At 44.9% G+C, this 20,177-nt stretch overlaps 1 protein-coding gene and 1 long non-coding RNA gene across 4 annotated transcripts in view; one reads left to right on the top strand and one right to left on the bottom strand.

Annotated features, from left to right (window-relative positions):
- Positions 1–20,177, bottom strand: part of LOC140208022 (uncharacterized) — a 74,305-nt gene that overhangs the window by 18,408 nt on the left and 35,720 nt on the right. The window contains exon 5 of the mRNA XM_072276552.1: positions 14,178–14,776. Coding sequence (XP_072132653.1) covers positions 14,178–14,776 — 599 coding nt within the window. The remainder of the gene's footprint in view (positions 1–14,177; positions 14,777–20,177) is intronic.
- Positions 1,373–13,832, top strand: LOC140207057 (uncharacterized). Of its 3 annotated transcripts, none has more exons than XR_011888478.1 (4): positions 1,373–1,499; positions 4,508–4,675; positions 10,273–10,400; positions 13,067–13,832. It is a non-coding gene; the product is annotated as an uncharacterized lncRNA (long non-coding RNA). The 3 variants fall into 3 exon arrangements; XR_011888477.1 differs by having other exon boundaries at positions 13,064–13,832; XR_011888476.1 differs by lacking the exon at positions 13,067–13,832 and having other exon boundaries at positions 10,273–13,042.

Genomic DNA, 20,177 nt, shown 5'->3' with positions numbered 1-20,177 from the left:
TCGGGTGGTTATGAAGGCAAATGGCGTGGTTGTCTTTATTAGTTGAAGCACTGAGTTGAAAAGTCGGGAAGTTGTGTTGCGGATGTTGCGAGCCTGCGGTCGGACTGTGACTGTGTCTTTAAGAGCGCCGCAGTGAGGAGGCGGGACTATGACGTCAGTCACAGGCTGACGGCGCTAACTGTGGATTTAACCATGAGAGAGAGAAAGAGAGAAAGAGAGAAAGAGAGAAAGAGAGAGAGAGAGAGAGAGAGAGAGAGAGAGAGACAGAGAGAGAGAGAGAGAGAGAGAGAGAGAGAGAGAGAGAGAGAGAGAGACAGAGACAGACACTGGAAAAGCTGATAGCTTCAGTTTGTCACAGCTGAGGCTTGGAACTCTCCTATGCCCACAAGAGTGGGTTGATCATCGGTACACGGAACCACAACGAATGTGTGTGGCTGTCACTTCATAATATCCATTGGAGTGGATTTTAGAATATCTTGAGGGACCGCTTGTGTTAACCCGTGCCTGGGTATGTTGTGTGGTAACCCCTGGAAAACGGTATTCCTGTGACAGGTCACTTTCGCTGATAACTTGTATATGTACGGATTCAACGGATAAGAACTTCGACGACGGTTATTTTGATGTAATGGTCTTTTCTCTACGTTTCACCCTGGATTACAAATATCTCTCTCCCATCATTTATTCCGTGGATTACTGAACTTTCCTACTTTACCGTCTCAAGACTCAAAGGTTTGTTCCCTCAGGCTCGATAGTTTGGGAGTTATATTTACACATATATACACATAACACTGTTAACTTTCATTTATTTCGTTAAGTTACTACATTATAAGTAGATACTAGTAAGGATAGTGGTTTTAAGATCAAAACCAGACTCCAGTGTGAACTCTATTGCTGCTGGTTCATTGCTAAAACGTTACAGTTCGTAGCACAGCTCTATAAAAGTAGTTAGACCACATCTGTAGTGTTTCATACAGTTCTGGTCATCCCCATTCTCGGAAGGATGTCGGGGCTTTGGAGAAGGCGCGGAAGAGGTTTGCCAGGATACTGCCTGGATTAGAGAGCATAAACTATAACGGGAGGTTGGACAAACTTGGGTTGTTTTTTCCAGAGCGGCGCAGGCTGGGGTGAGACTTGATGGACGTTTATAAGATTACGAGAGGACTGGTAGAGTTGACAGATGATAAAGTGTCGAATACATTTAAGGATTTAAGGTGAGTAGTTGGTAGCTGGAGTCCCGGTCTGGGGTGGTAGACCGAACAAGTCACATGATCCTGTTTACACCCCCCCCGTTTAACCGCAGATGGGCAGCATCTGCGCGACTGTTTCCGAGGCCCCGCCCTCCAGATGATATAATACTCACTTCGCGCAAGCTCACAGTGGCCGGGTGGGCTTCCTTTCCGTTCTGTGGTGAAGCCGCTCATTGGCGGGTTCTGGAGAGGGATCCTCGCCTCCTGGGTCGGAATCACTGTCCGCGGGCCGAACATATCACTTTCCCATCGGTGAGTATTGAGACCGATCCCGAGCGGGGAGATCTGATGTTGTCCGTGAGCCCCGAACTGAGCACCAATTAGTGCGCATGCGCCGGTCGTGCATGCAGCCTGGTACAGCCGCTCTGAAGTATTCTTTTTCTTTCTTCTTCTTACTTTTTAATTTACGTTATTTTTGTATTTTTTTCTCACGGTAACATGTCGAAGCTGCACCCTCTCTAACATGCTGGTAGAGAGAGTTTTATTTGGGTTTTCTTTAGCGCTGGAAATGGTTACATCCCGACACGCGGGACAGAAGCAAGGTCGCATTGTGTATTCCACGGACCAGCAAACCCCGGCCGGCTGAGCGAACAGAGCGGCGGTCACCCCTGCTGAAATCCGGAGGAAAACACACAGAGGATGCAGAGGGGGATCACAAAGCCGAGGAAAGAGGACCGGGTCGAGACAACAGAGACTTTTGGAGTCGAGGATTTCGGTGGGTAATACCGTTCCGGTTGACTGGAAGTGCACTGAGAGCGGTAAGCGTGAAGGAGTTGGGTGTTTACTGTTGTGGCTAACAACGGATGGTGCAATCCGGGGCATAGTACGATTGAGGAACGTGTTTGCAGACTGGATATTGGACTTTTTACTGTTGAACTTCGGCCACATTCCACCGTGATACAGCACTTGGCGGCACGGGAGGTCGTTCCTGCCTGGGGCCATCGAACATGCAGCTCCTCCCGTAGAGAGTCAGACACCCTGAGCCAAATAGACTGGTCCTGGACTTATTTTCCATCTGGCATAGTTTGCATTTTGTTGTTTGATTGTTAGGTTTTATGTATTGCTATATTTACGCGCTATTCTTGGTTGGTGCGGCTGTAACGAAACCAAATTTCCCTCGGGATTAATAAAGTATATCTATCTATCAATTACTCACTTAGTACCCAGTTATCTGGGCTTGTCAATAATGTGTCGACTTCACTGAATCTGCATTGAACGATCCAAACCAGGAGCCCAGGCTGTCTATTTCTGAAGAATTGAAATGGAACTCCCGCCAACAGATCACGTGAGGTTGTTTACGGCAGCTCTGCCCCGCCCTCTGCATTGTGACGCAAGATCACGTGGTGTGTGGTTGGTGGTGATGCTTCCTCCATGTTTTGGGGAATCAGAAGTTGGCCACTGAGTCCCGTTAACTTCCTCCAACTTGCCTCGCTTCCTGAGGCTCCTCGCATTTGTCCTCTGAGTTTATGGCTGTTGTGTTTTCTCCCTGATTTGGGTGAATGAAAAAGGAGAACATCCCAGGTTGTGGGGATCTTTGATTTCACTGCCTGCTTTACCAAGGGTCTGGGAAGTCTTGAGGGGGGGGGTGCGGGGAATGGTTTCTGTGATGTGCGGATCTGTATCCAATAGACAATAGGTGCAGGAGTAGGCCATTCAGCCTTTCGAGCCAGCACCGCCATTCACTGTGATCATGGCTGATCATCCACAATCAGTATCCAGTTCCTGCCTTATCCCCACAACCTTTGATTCCACTATCTTTAAGAGCTCAATCCATCTCTTTCTTGAAAGCATCCAGAGACTTGGCCTCCACAGCCTTCTGGGGCAGAGCATTCCATATATCCACCACTCTCTGGGTGAAAATGTTTTTCCTCAACTCTGTTCTAAATGGCCTACCCCTTATCCAAATTTCTCTGCCATTTCTCGCAGTCACGGGCAGAGTAGTTACCATGCAAAGCGTGAAGTGTCTGGATGGGAAACTTTCTGTGTTGTGTTGATAAAAATTTGGTGAGGGTCAAAGGGCATATGCCAAAGTTCTTGTCGTTCGTTCTAACTTAGTTATTTTAGGATATTTTACGCAGTGGTATGTGCTATTCATTCAGTATCTCTGTATTGCTGGAGGACCATCAGTGATTGTCCTTGATCCCTTCTCCCAGCTGGTTCCATCTGCTCATCTCTGCCCATCTTGTTCACCCTCTGTCCAGTCTCCAAACCCCCCACCCCCCACTCCTGCTTCAATGGTGTATATCAACAACCTGGGTCAACCTCAGTCCATCCTGTATCCCACCACCTCAATGTTATATATCACCAATCTTTCTTCTAACCTTTCTGTTCATTGTGAAGTGTTCTTTTGCACCTTCGGCCTCACTGAGTTATTTCCAGAATTGTTTTTTGTTAGCTGGAATGCCAGAGAGTCATCAGGTACCGGTTCTGTTGTGCATCGGTGTGGGAGTGCTAGTTTTTGAATTGTGACTGGCTGACACACTGCAGCATTTTATTGGCAGCAAAGAGTACTGGGAGAGTTGGTGCTTGGACTGTAATCCTGTGATCAGCTTTCCAGGGATATGGAACTGTTGGTGTTTTGGTTTTGACTTTGGTTAGTACTCCTGCAGATGGGGCTGGATGGTCGTCCTTCTGCAATGAAGCAGAAGTTTCGAGCAGCTGGACATTGGTTGTGGGGAAATCCCGGATTGCACTACCCAGTGTGAGATGTGGGAACGATGTGTGAGTCTGTCAGGATCAGTGAGTGGCAGGTTCAGCTGTGTGACTCTGTGAGTGGGGTCCTGGGATATCACAGTTTTTGACCCGGGTAAATTGGACCTGGGGATCGAGATGGCCAGGTTTATGAGGTGTTGAGCGAGTATTTCTGGTCTGGGATCAGATGTTTGTTTCTGGAGTTCCTTTGGAAGCAATGACTGCTAATCTGAGTAAAGGATGAGTAACTTCATTGTTACAGGAGGGAGGCAGGAATATGGTGTTGGAATGACACTACTCAACCATGGTTGAGTGTCGGGGCAGACCAGATGGATCGAATCACCTAATTCTGTTCCTGTATCTTATGTCTTACCATGACAGAATGATGGCTCGTTCTTATCCCACAGCGTTTTGTGACGTGTGAGAGACAATAAAAGATTGCTCACTGAGATCATTATATTTACTTTCAATGTTTAAATTTCAGCGAGTTTTGTTCTTAGAAACATGAAGCAGAAATGTTTGGTTCTCAATTTTATTGTTAATGTGCTTCATTATCTTTCATGTTAAAGTCAGATCTGCAGTGAGAGATTTATTGGAAGAAAAACCCCAACTGGAAGCAAACCGCTTGTGAAGACGAGGAAACAGCAACAAGTGAACCAGCTCGAGGATTGAGAGCATCAACTGGAGAGAACCCATCTGACTCGGAGATTCCAGTGATTCAGTCAGGAGAAAGTTTGGTGAGTCTCATTTACTCAAACACTGGTCCTTTAGACATTACATAACTGTACAAAGGAAGATAGGAAACAGTTGGAGTGAGACTGAATGTGCCCAGAAGAAGTTATGCCTCTGTCAGACCCTGTTACAATCATTCCAGGTCTGGTAATGTGTTTCCAGCAGCCCAGCCCAGCCCTTTAAAACCACTCCAATTCTGTGGAAGTTGAATCCTGATAAAGTCACTCAAAGACCGTATAAGTACAAACTCTTTATTCCAAGTACCCAGGGCTTACTCAGTTAGTCACTCAAACAGGAACAGTCTATGACTGTCCTGCCCTATCCATTAACTGACTAACAATTCCCCTTACACCACAGGTATATCCGTCCAGATACCCCCCACATGAGACAGGCTGGAGCCAAAGTTATTTACTACATGACAGCCCCTAAAGACAAATTACAAAATAGTCATAATGGCTTACACACACAGAACAGACTGAAGCTGTCCTATCTCTATGCATGAGTGCAGAAGGAGATAAGCATCCTGAAACCCCAGCTAGCGACCCTCAGGAAGAAATATGGCTCAGCATGGCTCAGCACATCTGTTGATCATCAGCAGTTTCTTTCTTAACAAAGTGTTAACCCTTTTACATACTTTATCACTCCCTCCATTTGATCATTACATGATAAACAAAATAGTAATTCTTTACAGAGAACACAACTGAGTACAGCACAGACTTATCAGTGGGTAAAAGCAGTGTACATCAGTAACTATAACAATGATATGTACAACTATTAGGCCATAATGCAATATCATGCCCCACATATTACCGAACAGGCCTTCAAAGACCACCATTTCGACCCTTCGGTGAACCCGTGTAAATCCTGCCCTACTCTCTTGGTGCTGTCAGTTTCCTTGGCAGTGTGCTCGGAGAGGGATGTAATTTTAGACTTTTCAGGGATATAGGTGCAGCATTCTGTTTCAATAATAGCACAGGTTCTGTGAATATAATGTAATTTAATATACTGTGAATGTAATGCTTGGAGAATTTTGGCCAGTTGGCCCGTAGTTATGTACAATTCCAAATGCATAATGGGAGTCTGTGTGAACTTTTGCACATTAGTCTGTTGCTGGGATACAGGCACGAGTCAGAGTCAGAGCAATGAGCTCAGCCTTCTGGGCGGAGGCAGCTGCTTCAAAAGAGGCCTGCACAACCATCTCACCGTCCGTCACTATCACATTGTGCTCTTCCAGAGGGGTGGTACTCACGGTTGGAAGCATCCTTGCTTGTCAATTTCTAAACGGGTTGTTGTCCCCACCTGTCCCTTGGTAGGTTTTTGTTCCCATTTCTGATCTCCAGATAAAGACCACTCGCGTCCTGCTTCCCACTGAACGTAATCACCCTTAATATTAGTTCCCTTCGGGGTTGATTGGGTTCGGAAGCCGGGTCCCAATAATATGTCAAAGCTCGTCGCATTCGATTTCGGTCATTGTCAGGCCAATCCATATTATTGGTTTTAATCATGTTGGCTGACTTAGTTGGTAAGCATTGGAGCAGTAAGGCGTTAAACTGGGCGGACGGATTCCCACATTAAAGGCTTGGTCTCCTGTGAAAGTGCCTTAGCAGGCCACAAATCACTCCCAATAGTCTGGTCCCGATTCCCCAGGCTGAGGTTTCCATTCTTGTACTTTAGTGATGTTTACGAGTTGCTGGAGAGCCCTTTCCAAAGCTTGAATAATCTGGTCTGTCTGTTCATTCTCATTATGGTTTCCTGCCTGAAACTCCTGATAGGTTTGGTATCTCAATTCTGCCTTCCATTTCCACCCCTCATCAGCTGACAGAATCATGCAGCAGAGACCGAATAAATCTTGCGGGGTCGCATTAAACACCTGTAGAGTACTGCGGACATACTGAGCAAACTGTGCTGGTCTTTCTTTCCTATGTGGGGCCTGATTCATGATCATTATCATTTCTTAAAGCTTCCAGGGTGCGTACACAGGAATCACTGAATCACTCCTGCTCGTGGATTGGGCAGCATTTGGGTGGGAAATTGTCTTTGTGGAGCCATTAACTCTGGGGTTTTATTGGATTCTTCCCTCCCTGTCTTGGAATAATCCTTTGTATTCCCTTTCTGGATCTCAGGCTATAGAGACCTCCCCTCCCCTGTCGCCGCTGTCTTACCCGAGTGGCCACTGTATCTGAGTACCCCGAGGATTGGGGTTCAGGGGCACTGGGTGCACTTGGCCCCTGGTAAGGTGGGGGTGTATGATGGGTGCCCACTCCTCATCACGGTCACTGTCCTCAAATCGGGTCGGAATGCCAGACATGGGTCCGGGATCCCTTGTTTCCCTGTCAGTTCGAACTTTAGACTGACGTTCCTGCCCTTCTCTCCTATGTAGGCCAGCCTTGGTTTGCTTACGTTGTTTTTCCTGCTCTCGTTTTCAGCGCCCATCCACCATTCACACTCCGGTTTTAGCGTCTCCCAACCTTTGGCGTTCCTTCTGCAGTACATATCTCTATCCTTTTCTCACATGCATTATTCCTCCAACTTGCTAATAATAAACTGTTCCTCTTTACATCTGCCTTTTCCTTCCATTCCCTTTTCAACAATTTCCACTTCTTTCCACAGTTCTTTTTCCATATCAAATTTACTGCTTGTTCTCGTGAGGTAATATCCCACCACAGTCTGCTTGGCAGTACCTATACTGGGATCCTATTTGTGACGCCAAATGTTGAAGTTAAATCTGAGTAAAACTTGAGAGACCAGCTTCTTATCGTCACCACAGTTTATTGTGCATTCTCCTGCAGGAGTTTGAGACCCAGTTGTCAAAGGGAAGGCACGTAAGCACTGCCACCATCTGACAAGAGGAATGAGTTAGTCAGGTTACAGCCATGTATTTATACATAGTAAGCCCCATACATTACTGTTGGTAGATGTTATTTGAACTGGTACAGCCACCATGTCTGTTGGTGCAAAACTTAACTAATTAGATAAGAGAGTTCATTAAATCAAGGTTTTAGTTACAGATGGATGTACCATCCAGTCCTTATCCGTTGTTCCCTTTGCAAGGCTCTGACTTAGTTACAGACAGATGTTCATTCCTGTCCTTATCAGTGAGCCCTCCTCCCTTTACTCCCTTTACTCAAACGACGGTACAATGTATAATGTTATCAACTAATGAGGGTACAATGTATAATGTTATCAGCTCTCAGTCTGTCTCTCTGCAAGCTGCAGAGAACTGGTAATGAGCCTGTCTTAGCTAACTGCTGATGACAGAGTTTACTTCAGTTCAACATTCCTGTTCAGTCCCAATTATTCTTTTAGCCAGAGGTTACCTAGGTTCAAAATGATTTTTTAGTATATCCTCAATTCCCCAGGAGGATTCAGGGAAAATATTTATGTCCAATACAGAAACCAGTGTTACCTGTGTGTATTGTGGTGATACAAAAGTTGCTGGAGAATTCGCAAGTGGGAAGAAGTGGAATGATATTTGGAAATCTGACTTTTTTAAAGTGTAATTTAGCAAGAAAACCACAGATGGACAATGTGCAAAAGCTCTGGTGAGAAAATCCTTCATTACAGGTTACAAGCCTGCTACATAGGATGTGTGAGAGTGCAGATGAACTCGATGGAACCCAGACGAGATCAAAGTTCCTATCGACAGTGATTTGCTAGCTGTTAAAATGAATGTCTCTCTATATAAAATTCACTGTACACATGTCACTGGTTAAAAAAAATGCATAGTACAAGATTTATGTGCACACTGGTCATTACAAATTAAAGGGGACATTGCTGAGAAGGTGGGGAGACCTCCAGTGTCCCTGATGCCCTCACCTACAAGATGCGCATCTGAGAGGAGGCGAGAGCGGACCATGGGAGAAAAGGATGGAAAGGAGGAATCATAGGGAGATGATCGGCAGTGGGCAAGAGAGGAAGTAAGAGGGGAGACAGAACCGAGAGGGCAGGGTGTGGGTGGAAGTAAAAGTGGAGGTAGAAGTTAAAGATATCGATGTTCATGCCGTCAGCTTGGAAGCTACACAGATGTATTATGAGGTGCTGCTCCTCCAACCTGGGAATGCTATCATCGCGTCAGTCCAACAATGATCTGGCATGTTGGAATGGGAAGGGAGAGTGGACTAACCACCGGGAAATACGTTTTATTGTGGACGGAATGAATGTGCTTGACAAGGAGGTTTTCCACTGAGGTACAGAAGGCTGCACTGGGAGTGCTGGATACAGTAGATGAACCTGGCAGACCCACAGGCGAAGTGTTCCTCACCTGGACAGACTGTTGGTGATCCTGAATGGTGCTGAAGGAAGAGGTAACTAGGAACGTGTAGCACTTCCCTCGCTTTGCAAGCATACATTCCAGGAAATAGATTAGTGGGGGGAGACGAATGGACAAGGAAGGCAGAGAGTTGTGGCGGGGTGTAGGAAAAGATGTGTTTGATGATTGAAGATAAGAAAAATTGTGGAGGTGACTGGAATATGGAGTGAAGGCGGATTTTCAGGAAATAGAGCAATTGGGTGTGAGATCGGCATCAATGGTGGTGGAAGGGAAACTGTATTCTTTGAAGAAGGAGGACATCTCTGACGACCTGGAAAGGAAAACCTCATCCTGTCAACAAATGTGGCGGAGACGAAGGAACTGAGGAAAAGAAATAGCTTTTTTACAGGTGTCAAGGTGGAAGGAGGTTTAGTCAAGATATCCGTGCAAATCGGTAGGTTTATAAACAAAAAACGTGAGGGTGTTTTATGAGCCCTGCCATCCGCCGCGGGCAGTGTCTTTCTCGGGTCAGCTGTCGCCTGAATGCACCCGGGTGGATGGTGGAGGGTTTTGCAGAGATGGTGAGTGCTGTAGAGGTCGGGGGGTTTACAGAAATGGGGTGCGGTAACTAACTTCCCACTATTGCTTGGTCTGTTATATGCCTTCTTTTTGGCTCTTATGTTAGCTTTGCCTTCTCTTTGGCCACAATTGTATCATTTTGTCTTTAGAATACTTCTTCCTCTTTGGTACATATGGTTTATCCTGTGCCTTCCGGATTGCTTCCAGAAATTCCAGCCATTCTGTCATCATCCCTGCCAGTGTTCTTTTCTAAAAAAAAAAAGGACAATTCTTCTCTCTGTAATTCTCTTTATTCTACGGTTATTCTGACACATCTCACTTTAGCTTCTCCTTCTCACATTTCAGGATGAATTCCCATATTTTAGGATCACTTGCCCCTGTGGTTCTTCACCTTAAGTATGCTAATTAATTCTTGTTCATTGCACATCACCCAGTTGAGAATAGCTGATCCCCAGCTGGGCTCAACCAGGAGCTGCTCTAAAAAGCCATCTTGTGGGCATTCTAGGGAACCCCCTCTTGGGATCCTGCGCCGACCTGATTTTCCCAATATATCTGCATGACTATCCCCATGACTCTTATAACATTGCTTTTTTGGCATGCACTTTCTTTCTCCCGTTCTAAGTTGCAGACAATATACTTACTACTGTTTGGGGGTCTCCAAAAAAATCAAGATCTTTTCACTCTTGCTATTCCTTAGTTCTATCCACGTTGACTCAACACATTCCAACACCATGTCAACTTTCTGATGATTTGATTTAACTTTTTTACCAACAGAGCCACAGCACCCTCTCTGCCTACCTGCATGTCCTTTTTGGAAACATACAAGAATATGGGACACAAGAGATACTGCAGATGCTGGAAGTCTTAAGCCATACTCACAATGTGCTGGAGGAGCTCAGCAGGTCAGGCAGCATCTATCGATGGGAATCAACGTTTTGGCCCAGGCATCTGTAATATAAACAGGCAAAGAAAACAGAAAATACCGCGAAAACGAAAAAAAGACAAAATTAACTTCAGGGCTTAATAAGATTTCCCAAGCTGATCTCCATGGCACAGCAAATATAACAAAGGCAATATACACCATTGTTATACCCATTATTAGCGTTCTCTTTCAGCAAAATATCTTGGTCCCATTCCAATCTGGAAACTTCACAAATAAAAATAAGAACTTAAATGACATATTTAGAAAAGACTATTCACACTCAAACACATTTAGATTAATACCACTGAGATCATAGTCATAGTCATAGTCATACTTTATTGATCCTGAGGGAAATTGATTTTCGTTACAGTTGCCCCAACCAAGAATAGAGTATAAATACAGCAATATAAAACCGTAAATAATTAAATAGTAATATTTAAATTATACCAGGAAATAAGTCCAGGACCAGCCAATTGGCTCAGGGTGTCTGACCCTCCAAGGGAGGAGTTGTGAAGTTTGATGACCACAGGCAGGAATGACTTCCTATGGAGCTCTGTGTTGCATCTCGGTGGAATGAGTCTCTGGCTGAATGCACTCCTGTGCCCACCCAGTCCATTATGTACTGGATGGGAGACATTGACCAAGATGAAATGCAACTTGCACAGCATCCTCCTTTCAGACACCACCGTGAGAGAGTCCAGTTCCATCCCCACAACATCACTGGCCTTACGGATGAGTTTGTTGATTCTGTTGGTGTCTGCTACCCTCAGCCTGCTGCCCCAGCACACAACAGCAAACATGTTAGCACTGGCCACCACAGACTCGTAGAACATCCTCAGCATCGTCCGGCAGATGTTAAAGGACCTCAGTCTCCTCAGGAAATAGAGGCGGCTCTGACCCTTCTTGTAGACAGCCTCAGTGTTCTTTGACCAGTCCAGTTTATTGTCAATTCATATCCCCAGGTATTTGTAATCCTCCACCATGTCCACACTGACCCCCTGGATGGAAACAGGGGTCACCGGTGCCTTAGCTCTCCTCAGGTCTACCACCAGCTCCTTAGTCTTTTTCACATTAAGCTGCAGATAATTCTGCTCACACCGTGTGACAAATCTTTCTACCGTAGCCCTGTACTCAGCCTCATCTCCCTTGCTGTTGCATCCAACTATGGCAGAGTCATCCGAAAACTTCTGAAGATGACAAGACTCTGTACAGTAGTAGATCAGAAGGAGGAAGAGCTGTAACAGACATTTAAAAAAATCAACCAACTACCTGATAATATTTCTAAAGTATATATTTTCATACAAAATAAAAAGGATTCAGCACTCCATGCAGGTATATGCAATTCTGAGAAGAAATACAGACCAGAAAACTTAAATGAGAGGCCAACTCAGAAAAATGAATCATCACTATGGAAGAGCACGTTAACCGGTGGAATGAGTATGACCCTCCATGGGAGGCATCTCAATGATCTCAGCAGATTAGCTGGTGACAAGGAAGTATAGAGAGCCCGACTCAGAGTTGGAGACCTCTTCCCAGAAACAGGGTTTCCTTGGGGAAATACAGGTCAAGGTGGTTAACATTCTCAAACATTAAAAAAAAATCTTCGGCTGTCCATTAATTTTCGATGATGACTGCTGCATGGGCAAGGTTGTATGGAAGACCGGCAGTTGCCCATGCTGCAAGTCTCCCCTCTCCACGCCCCTGATGTTGTCTGAGGGAAGGGCACTAGGACTCATACAGCTTGGCACCAGTGTCGCCGCAGAGCAATGTGTGGTTAAGTGCCTTGCTCAAGGACACAACACGCTGCCCATATGAGGCTCGAACTAGCCACCTTCAGATCACTAGACCGATGCCTTAACCACCATGCCATATACCACATATATATCAAAACTACATAAAAGACAAACAGACAAGGCAATAAATGCAGAAAATGCCAAGAGAAACCAGACACAATCCGACACATTCCAGAATCCTGCAGCAGTTTAACTCAATCTGATTACTTACAAAGGTAAAATCAAGTGGCAAACATCATTCACCAAAGTCTTGCTTTAAAATACAAACTCATGAATGACCACCTAAACTTCATTAAGGCACCATAAATTCAAGCCTGGTTCAGCTTTAGAGTCAAAATCTTACAAATTTTATGATAATAAATACATTGTTACATATAGGACAATCCATAATAACCACCCGGATATAATATTACAGGATAAACAAGCAGGAACAACTCCCTCAATAGATATAACCATCCCAACACACACATGTTCCTCGAACAAAGGAGCACCTCACAACAGGCATTGCTTGTGTCATCAGTCAGACAACCAAATTGTTTTATCTGTCAATCAGCTTCCAAATGTTGCTCCTCTGACATACGTTGCCACGCCCCGCTGCTAATTCCCTTCTCCTCATCATACGTTCTTACCCCGACCATCGTCTAGAGCCCCAAACTCTGCCCTGTGCAGACCCGCCTCTGGTTTCTGACCCTGCTTTGTTGAACATCCAACCAATGGTTTCCCATTCTGCTTTCAAACTTTAGAGGACAGTGGTGTTTTCTAACAACCCTTTAGAAGCAGGGAAAATGACCCATGATGTGGAAATGAGCCATGATTAAGGAGGTTAACTACCAATGTTATTCTTCCTCAGCAGAGAGATTAGAGGGACGAAGAACATCTCAGACAGAACTGCAGTCAGATTGACTTCTTCAGTCTGCAGAAAATTCAAGGGAAACCTCTTCACCCACAGAGTGGTGACTGTTTGGAACTCATCACCACAGGGAGAGTGAGAGGGGAACAGCAGGGGAGGATTTAAAAGGACCGTTGTGGAACAGAATCACTGGCAGGGTCCAGCCGTCCTGAGTTGACTCTCTATTGTACACTAGGTGTGTTATAAATTCACTAGTACCAAAGACAGTGTTTAAAATAGAACTGATTTGTTTGTCTCAGATCCAGAATATTAAACTCCAGTCCCATTAAAGGTGAATATGCAGCAGAAGAAACTCCTCCCATACCCAGTGACCAGGGTGCAGAACTGGGTGTGGGGAGCAGCAGCAATAATTGCAGAGCTCAGCTCCAACAGTCACTCTCGAAATTGCATTCAGCAACGGTGATGGACAAATATCCAGCATGCAGCTTATTGAAACTTTCTCCCCGGTGTGAACCCGGTAGTGTGTCACAAGTGTAACACGTAGTAGGGTTTCACTGTTAAAGTAACGGCCTCTCAGCAATGTTTCACTGCTGAGATAATGGTTTCTCTGTAGCAGCAATGCTTAGGTTATGACTAGAGATAACAGGGTTTTGGAGTTCGGTCTTTTGCCAGGGGTAGATAAAAAGATGCGAACAGAGAGAATGGACCCTTTTGCTTTTTTTTTGTTTTATTTTCTTTACTAACCCTATAGTCAAAGTAAGAATTATAAGGCTCAATCATTTAATCACATATTGTGTACTGTTTGTTATTTCGGGGTACTGATTTGTAACAGGGGACACATAGCGCAGCATACACCCAAACGAGATTTCTTAAGTTTGGCTGGGCTGGGGGGCAATTACCCCCTATATTAACCTGCTAGCCAACCGATAGATAACTGAATGAATCCCTTCCCACATTCACAGCAGGTGAACGGCCTCTCCTCAGTGTGAACTTAATGATGCACATTTGGTTGATTTGGTTGAGAGAATCTCTTCCCAATGTCTGAGCAGGTGATCGGCCTCTCTCCAGTGTGAATTCTCTGGTGTCTCAGTAGATGAGATGACTGAGTGAATGCTTTCCCGCAGACTGAGCAGGTGAAAGGCTTTTCACCAGTGTGAACTCGATGATGTAGCTTCAGATTAAATGACCTAATGAATCCCTTCCCACAGAATGAGCAGGCGAACGGCCTCTCCCCTGTGTGAACTCGCTGATGTACCATCAGTTGAGATGACTGAGTGAATCCCTTACCACAGTCTGAGCAGGTGAATGGCCTCTCTCCAGTGTGAACTCGTTGATGCAGCTTCAGATTAAATGACCTAATAAATCCCTTCCTACAGACTGAGCAGGTGAACGGCCTCTCCCCTGTGTGAACTCGCTGATGTACCTTCAGTTGAGATGATGAAGTGAATCCCTTCCCACAGTCTGAGCAGGTGAACGGCCTCTCTCCAGTGTGAACTCGTTGATGCAGCTTCAGATTAAATGACCTAATAAATCCCTTCCTACAGACTGAGCAGGTGAACGGCCTCTCTCCTGTGTGAACTCGCTGATGTACCTTCAGTTGAGATGACCAAGTGAATCCTTTCGCACAGTCTGAGCAGATGAACGGCCTCTCCCCAGTGTGAACTGACTGGTGTACTTGTAGGCCAGATAACTGTGCAAATCCCTTCCCACAGTCTGGGCAGGAGAATGGCCTCTCTCCAGTGTGAACTCGCTGATGTACCTTCAGTTGAGATGACCGATTGAATCCCTTCCCACAGTCTGAGCAGGTGAACGGCCTGTCCCCAGTGTGAACTGACTGGTGTCTCAGTAACTGAGATGACAAAGTGAATCCCTTCCCACAGTCTGAGCAGGTGAACGGCCTGTCCCCAGTGTGAACTGACTGGTGTGCTTGTAGGCTAGCTAACTGTGTGAATCCCTTCCCACACAATGAGCAGGAGAATGGCCTCTCTCCAGTGTGAATTCGCTGATGTAACTTCAGTTTGGTTGAGCAAGTGAATCCCTTCCCACAGTCTGAGCAGGTGAATGGCCTCTCTCCGGTGTGAACTGACTGGTGTCTCAGTAACTGAGATGACTGAGTGAATCCCTTCCCACAGTCTGAGCAGGTGAACAGCCTCTCTCCGGTGTGAACTGACTGGTGTCTCAGTAACTGAGGTGACGAAGTGAATCCCTTCCCACAGTCTGAGCAGGTGAATGGCCTCTGTCCAGTGTGAACTCGCTGGTGAGCCATTAGGTCAGATGACCAAGTGAATCCTTCACCACAAATTCAGCAGACAACCAGCCTCTACCCACCGTGAACTGACTGGTGCGTCCATAGGTGGGAAGACTGACTGAATCCCTTCTCACACACAGAGCAGGTGAATGGCCTTGTCCCAGAGTGAACTTGCTGATTGAATCTATTCCCAATGTCTGAACAGATGAATGAGTTCCCCGCTGTGTCAAATGACAGGCATGCCAGTCGGTCAGATAATTGAGTAATCCCTCCGCACAGTCTGAGCAGGAAGGATGATCGAGTGAATCCCTTGCTCCACTTCTTAAATATCTGGACAGAGACAGCAAAACTGGTGTGTTTTGTTCGAGGTTCCCGTAGATAAATTCCTTGTCATTTTTAACCTGTAAAAAGATTTACAAAATCCATCAATGGTTGTAGGACAATATTTCAGATGCGATCACTTGAGTTGCCAAGGTCTGATCTGGCATCACATTGTTACAGTGAAGTTTAACCCAAGTTGGAGAGAGATATCATCTTCTAACTGGGCACAGTGCTGGTTTCTGGAATGGCCATCAAACTCTCTGATGCTCTTCCTCTCTCTATGAGAATGGGGCATTTCTGCCATCTCCAATCTGTGACCTGGCTCAGTTTGACTCTCTCCATTGGTATTATTCCCTGTTCCCACTGAACGGCATGGGTGCCTGGCCCCACAGTAACTGAAACACTCTCACACGAACAGCCAGCAGTGAATTCCACACACCCACCACTCTCTGTCTAAAAAAGTTACCCCTGACATCCCCTCAGTATCTATTTCCAAGCAACTAAAAATTATGCCCCTCGTGTTAGCCATTTCAGCCCTGTGAAAAAAAAACTTCTGGCTGTCCACACGAACAATGCTCCTCAACATCTTATACACCAAAAAAAGGCTCTAAACATAAATGAGGAAATTATACATAGCTTTGAGGATTTGTTAGAAGTATACAAAATTATGCAGGTATAGATAGGGTAAATGCAAGCAGCTTTTTCCACTGCGGTTGGGTGGGATGACAACCCGATTCATGGGTAAGTGGGGAAGTTGAAAATTTAACGGGAACATTTGGAAAAGCTCTTTACTGAAATGGTCATGAGAGCGTGGAATGAAATGCCAGCACAAGTGGTGAATGTGAGCTCAGTTGAAAAATTTAAAAGAAGGTTGGATGGGATCCTGGATGGTGGGGGTACGGAGGGCAATGGTCCCGGTGCAGGTCGTTGCATTAAACAGCTTAAATGCTTTTTCGGCATTGACTAGATGGGCCAAATAGCCTGTTTCCGTACTGAACTTCTCCATGTTTCTATGACAGAAAAGCCTGCCAGACTTGTTTGGAAGAGAAAAGGTAGGAGTGACAATGGAGCAGCAATGGCTGGAGTTTCTGGGAGCAATTCAGAAGCTGAGTGATCGATACATCCCAAAGAAGTGGAAGCATTGGATAGGCAGGAGGACACAACCGTGGCTGAAATGAGAAGCCAAATCCAATATAAAAGCCAAAGAGAGGGAAAATAATGAGCAAAAACTATTGGGAAGCTGTTAGAAACCAACAGAAGACGACTAAAACAAAGTCAGTTGAGCTCAGGGGGTGGAATTATGATATTGTAGTCATTAATGAGTCTTGGTAGCACTCAAAATTCTGAGGTATTTAGAGGAACAAAGTACCCAGGTCCTCAATATTTCTGGAAAACCAAGGTTCCCTGCATCAGTTACCTTTCCACTTTTATTTTGACAGGCACATACAAACTCTACACCCTCGAAACTTCACTTCTGAAGGCCTCCCACTTACCAAGTACTCCTTTGCCAGAAAACAGCCTGTCCCAAAGCACATTTGTCAGATCCTTTCTAATACCATCAAAATTGACCTTTCTCCAATTTAGAATCTCAACCCGTGGTCCAGACCTCTCTTTTTCCAAATTTACTTTGAATTTCATGGCATTATGATCACTAATTTCTGTCACCAGCCCTGGATCATTTCCTAACAGATTATTGGACACTTTTACGTCAGGACTTCTACGTACTGTTTAAGGGCACATTTGACAAACTCTACCCCATCTAGTCCTTTTACAGTATGGAGTCCCAGTCAATATATGGAAAGTCAAAATCAGTTACTGAATCAGGCTTTGCTTCTTGGCATGGTCTGCAATCTCTCTACAAATTTGTTCCTCTAAATCTCTCAGACTGTTGGGTGCAACCAAGTCCCAATAATGGCTACAATATCATAATTCCATGCCCTGGGCTCATCTGGCTTTCCTACGATGCTTCTTGCATTGTGATATACTCAGCTCAGCACATTCATCGCACCATGCTCAGCCATTCGATTGCTGACTCTGTCTGAGGTCTGAACAACATCTGACTGGTGTCAAGAAACCAACCCCTCCCTCATTGTCACAAAAACAAAGGAGCTGATTGTGGACGACAGGAGGAATGGAGACAGTCTAACCCCTATTGGCATCGAGGGATCTGAAGTTGAGAGGGTGAACAGCTTTAAGTTCCTCAGCATAAACATCACCAAGGATCTCACATGGTCTGTGCATACCGTCTGTGCTGTGAAAGGAGCACAGCAGCACCTCTTTCACCTCAGATGATTGAAGAAGTTTGGGATGGGGTCCCAAATCCTAAGAACTTCCTACAGGGACACAATTGAGAGCATCCTGACTGACTGCATTACTGCCTGGTATGGAAACTGTACTTCCCATAATCACAGGAACCTGCAGAGAGTGGTGCAGACAGCCCAGCGCATCTGCAGATATGAACATCCCACTATTCAGGACATTTTCAGAGACAGGTATGTAAAAACGTGCCGGAGGGATCATTGGAGACCTGAATCACCACAACCACAAACTGTTCCTACTGCTACCATCCGGGAAACGGTACCACAGCAAAAGGACAAACAGGCTTCGGGACATCATCTTCCACCAGGACATCAGACTGTTTAATTGATTTCTATGTTATATTCACTGCTCTTTGTACAAACTATCTATTATAAATTAATGTAAGTTCCACATTGCTCATTTAGATGGAGTCGTAACGTGAAGATTTCTACTCCTCGTGTATATGAAGGATGTCTGTAATAAAGTCAATTCAATTCACCCTGTCCATTATCTGTTCTGTCATTCTGGCTCCCATTCCCCAAAGAACTTATTTTAACCACATCACCACCCCTCCCCCCACACTAGCACCAGCAAACCTTACCACTGGGATATTAGTCTCCTCTTGTTCTGTTCCGCTAACTAACAAATCCCATTTCACCCCTTTGACTTTCCTCTGTCAGTAATCCCCTCCAACAGTTTCTAAAGTGTTTCACCTGATGTTTTGCGGGATAGCAACAAGAGTACTCTGCGATGGCTGTTTAAACTCATTCCCCTTCCTGACTCTCACCTAGTTTCCTGTGTCCTGCACCTTGGGTGTAACTCACCTCTCTTCATGTCATATCTATCACCCCCTCCAACTCCTGGATGATCTGGAATTCATCCATTTCAAGTTCTAACTCCTTAAAGTACAGGGTTACAAGCTGCAGCTGGATGCATATCTTGTAGGTGAGGGCATCAGGGACACTGGAGTCTCCCCACCTTCCCACCAATGTCCCCTTTAATTTGTAATGACCAGTGTGGACATATATCTTGTACTGTGTATTTTTTACGCCGTGACATAATGTGCACAGTGAATTTTATATAAGGTGGTATTCATTTTAACAGCTGGCAAATCACTGTCGAAAAGAACTTTGATCTCCTCTGGGTTCGATGGAGTTAATCTGCACTCTCACACAACCTATGTAGCAGGCCTGAAACGGGTAATGAATGATCTTCTCACCAGAGCTTTTGCACACTGTCCGTATGAAGTTTGCCTGCTAAGTTAAGCTTCAAATAGTCAGATTTCCAAATATCACTCCACTTCTTCCCACTTGTAGATTCTCCAGAAACTTTTGCATCGCCACAATACACACAGGTAACAGCAGTTTCTATATTGGACATAAATATTTCCCCTGAATCCTCCTGAGGAATTGAGGATATATATAAAAAAATCATTTTGAATCTATGTAACCTCTGGGTAAAAGAATATTAGGGACTGAATTGGAATGTTTGAACTGAAGTAAACTCTGTCTTCAGCGGTTAGCTAAGACATGCTCATTACCAGTTCTCTGCAGCTTGCAGAGAGACAGACTGAGAGCTGATAACATTATACATTGTATTCTCATTAGATGATAGCATTATGTATTGTACGCTCGTTTGAGTAAAGGGAGGAGGACTCGCCGATAAAAACAGGAATGAACATTTGTCTGTAAGTAAATCAGGGCCTTGCAAAGGGAATGACTGATACAGACTGGACAGTACATCTATCTGTAATTAAAACCTTGATTTAGCGAACGCTCTTATCTAGTTAATTAAGTTTCGCACCAACAGACTTTGTGGGCGTACCAGTTTAAATAACATCTTCGAATAGTAATGTATGGGGCTACTATGTATAAATACATGGCTGTAACCTGACTAAGTCATTCCACTTGTCAGTTGGTGACAGAGCTTACGTGCCTTCCCTTTGACAACTGGGTCTCAAACTCCTGCAGGAGAACGTGCAATAAACTGTGGTGATGATCTGGTCTCCCGAGTTTTATTCAGATTCGACTTTAACATTTGGAGTCAAGAACAGGATCCCAATATCGGGAGTGCCAAGCAGACTGTGGTGGGATATTATCTCATGAGAACAAGCAGTAAATTCGATATGGAAAAAGAACTGTGGAAAGAAGTGGAAATTGTTAAAAAGGGAATGGAAGGAAAAGGCAGATGTAAAGAGGAACAGTATATTATTAGCAAGTTGGAGGAATAATGCATGTGACAAAGGGA

The sequence above is a fragment of the Mobula birostris genome, chromosome 13, assembly GCF_030028105.1.
Source record: "Mobula birostris isolate sMobBir1 chromosome 13, sMobBir1.hap1, whole genome shotgun sequence".
NCBI lineage: Eukaryota > Metazoa > Chordata > Chondrichthyes > Myliobatiformes > Myliobatidae > Mobula > Mobula birostris.
The sequence above is the reverse complement of the archived record's forward strand: the minus strand, read 5'-3'. Positions and strand labels throughout refer to the sequence as shown.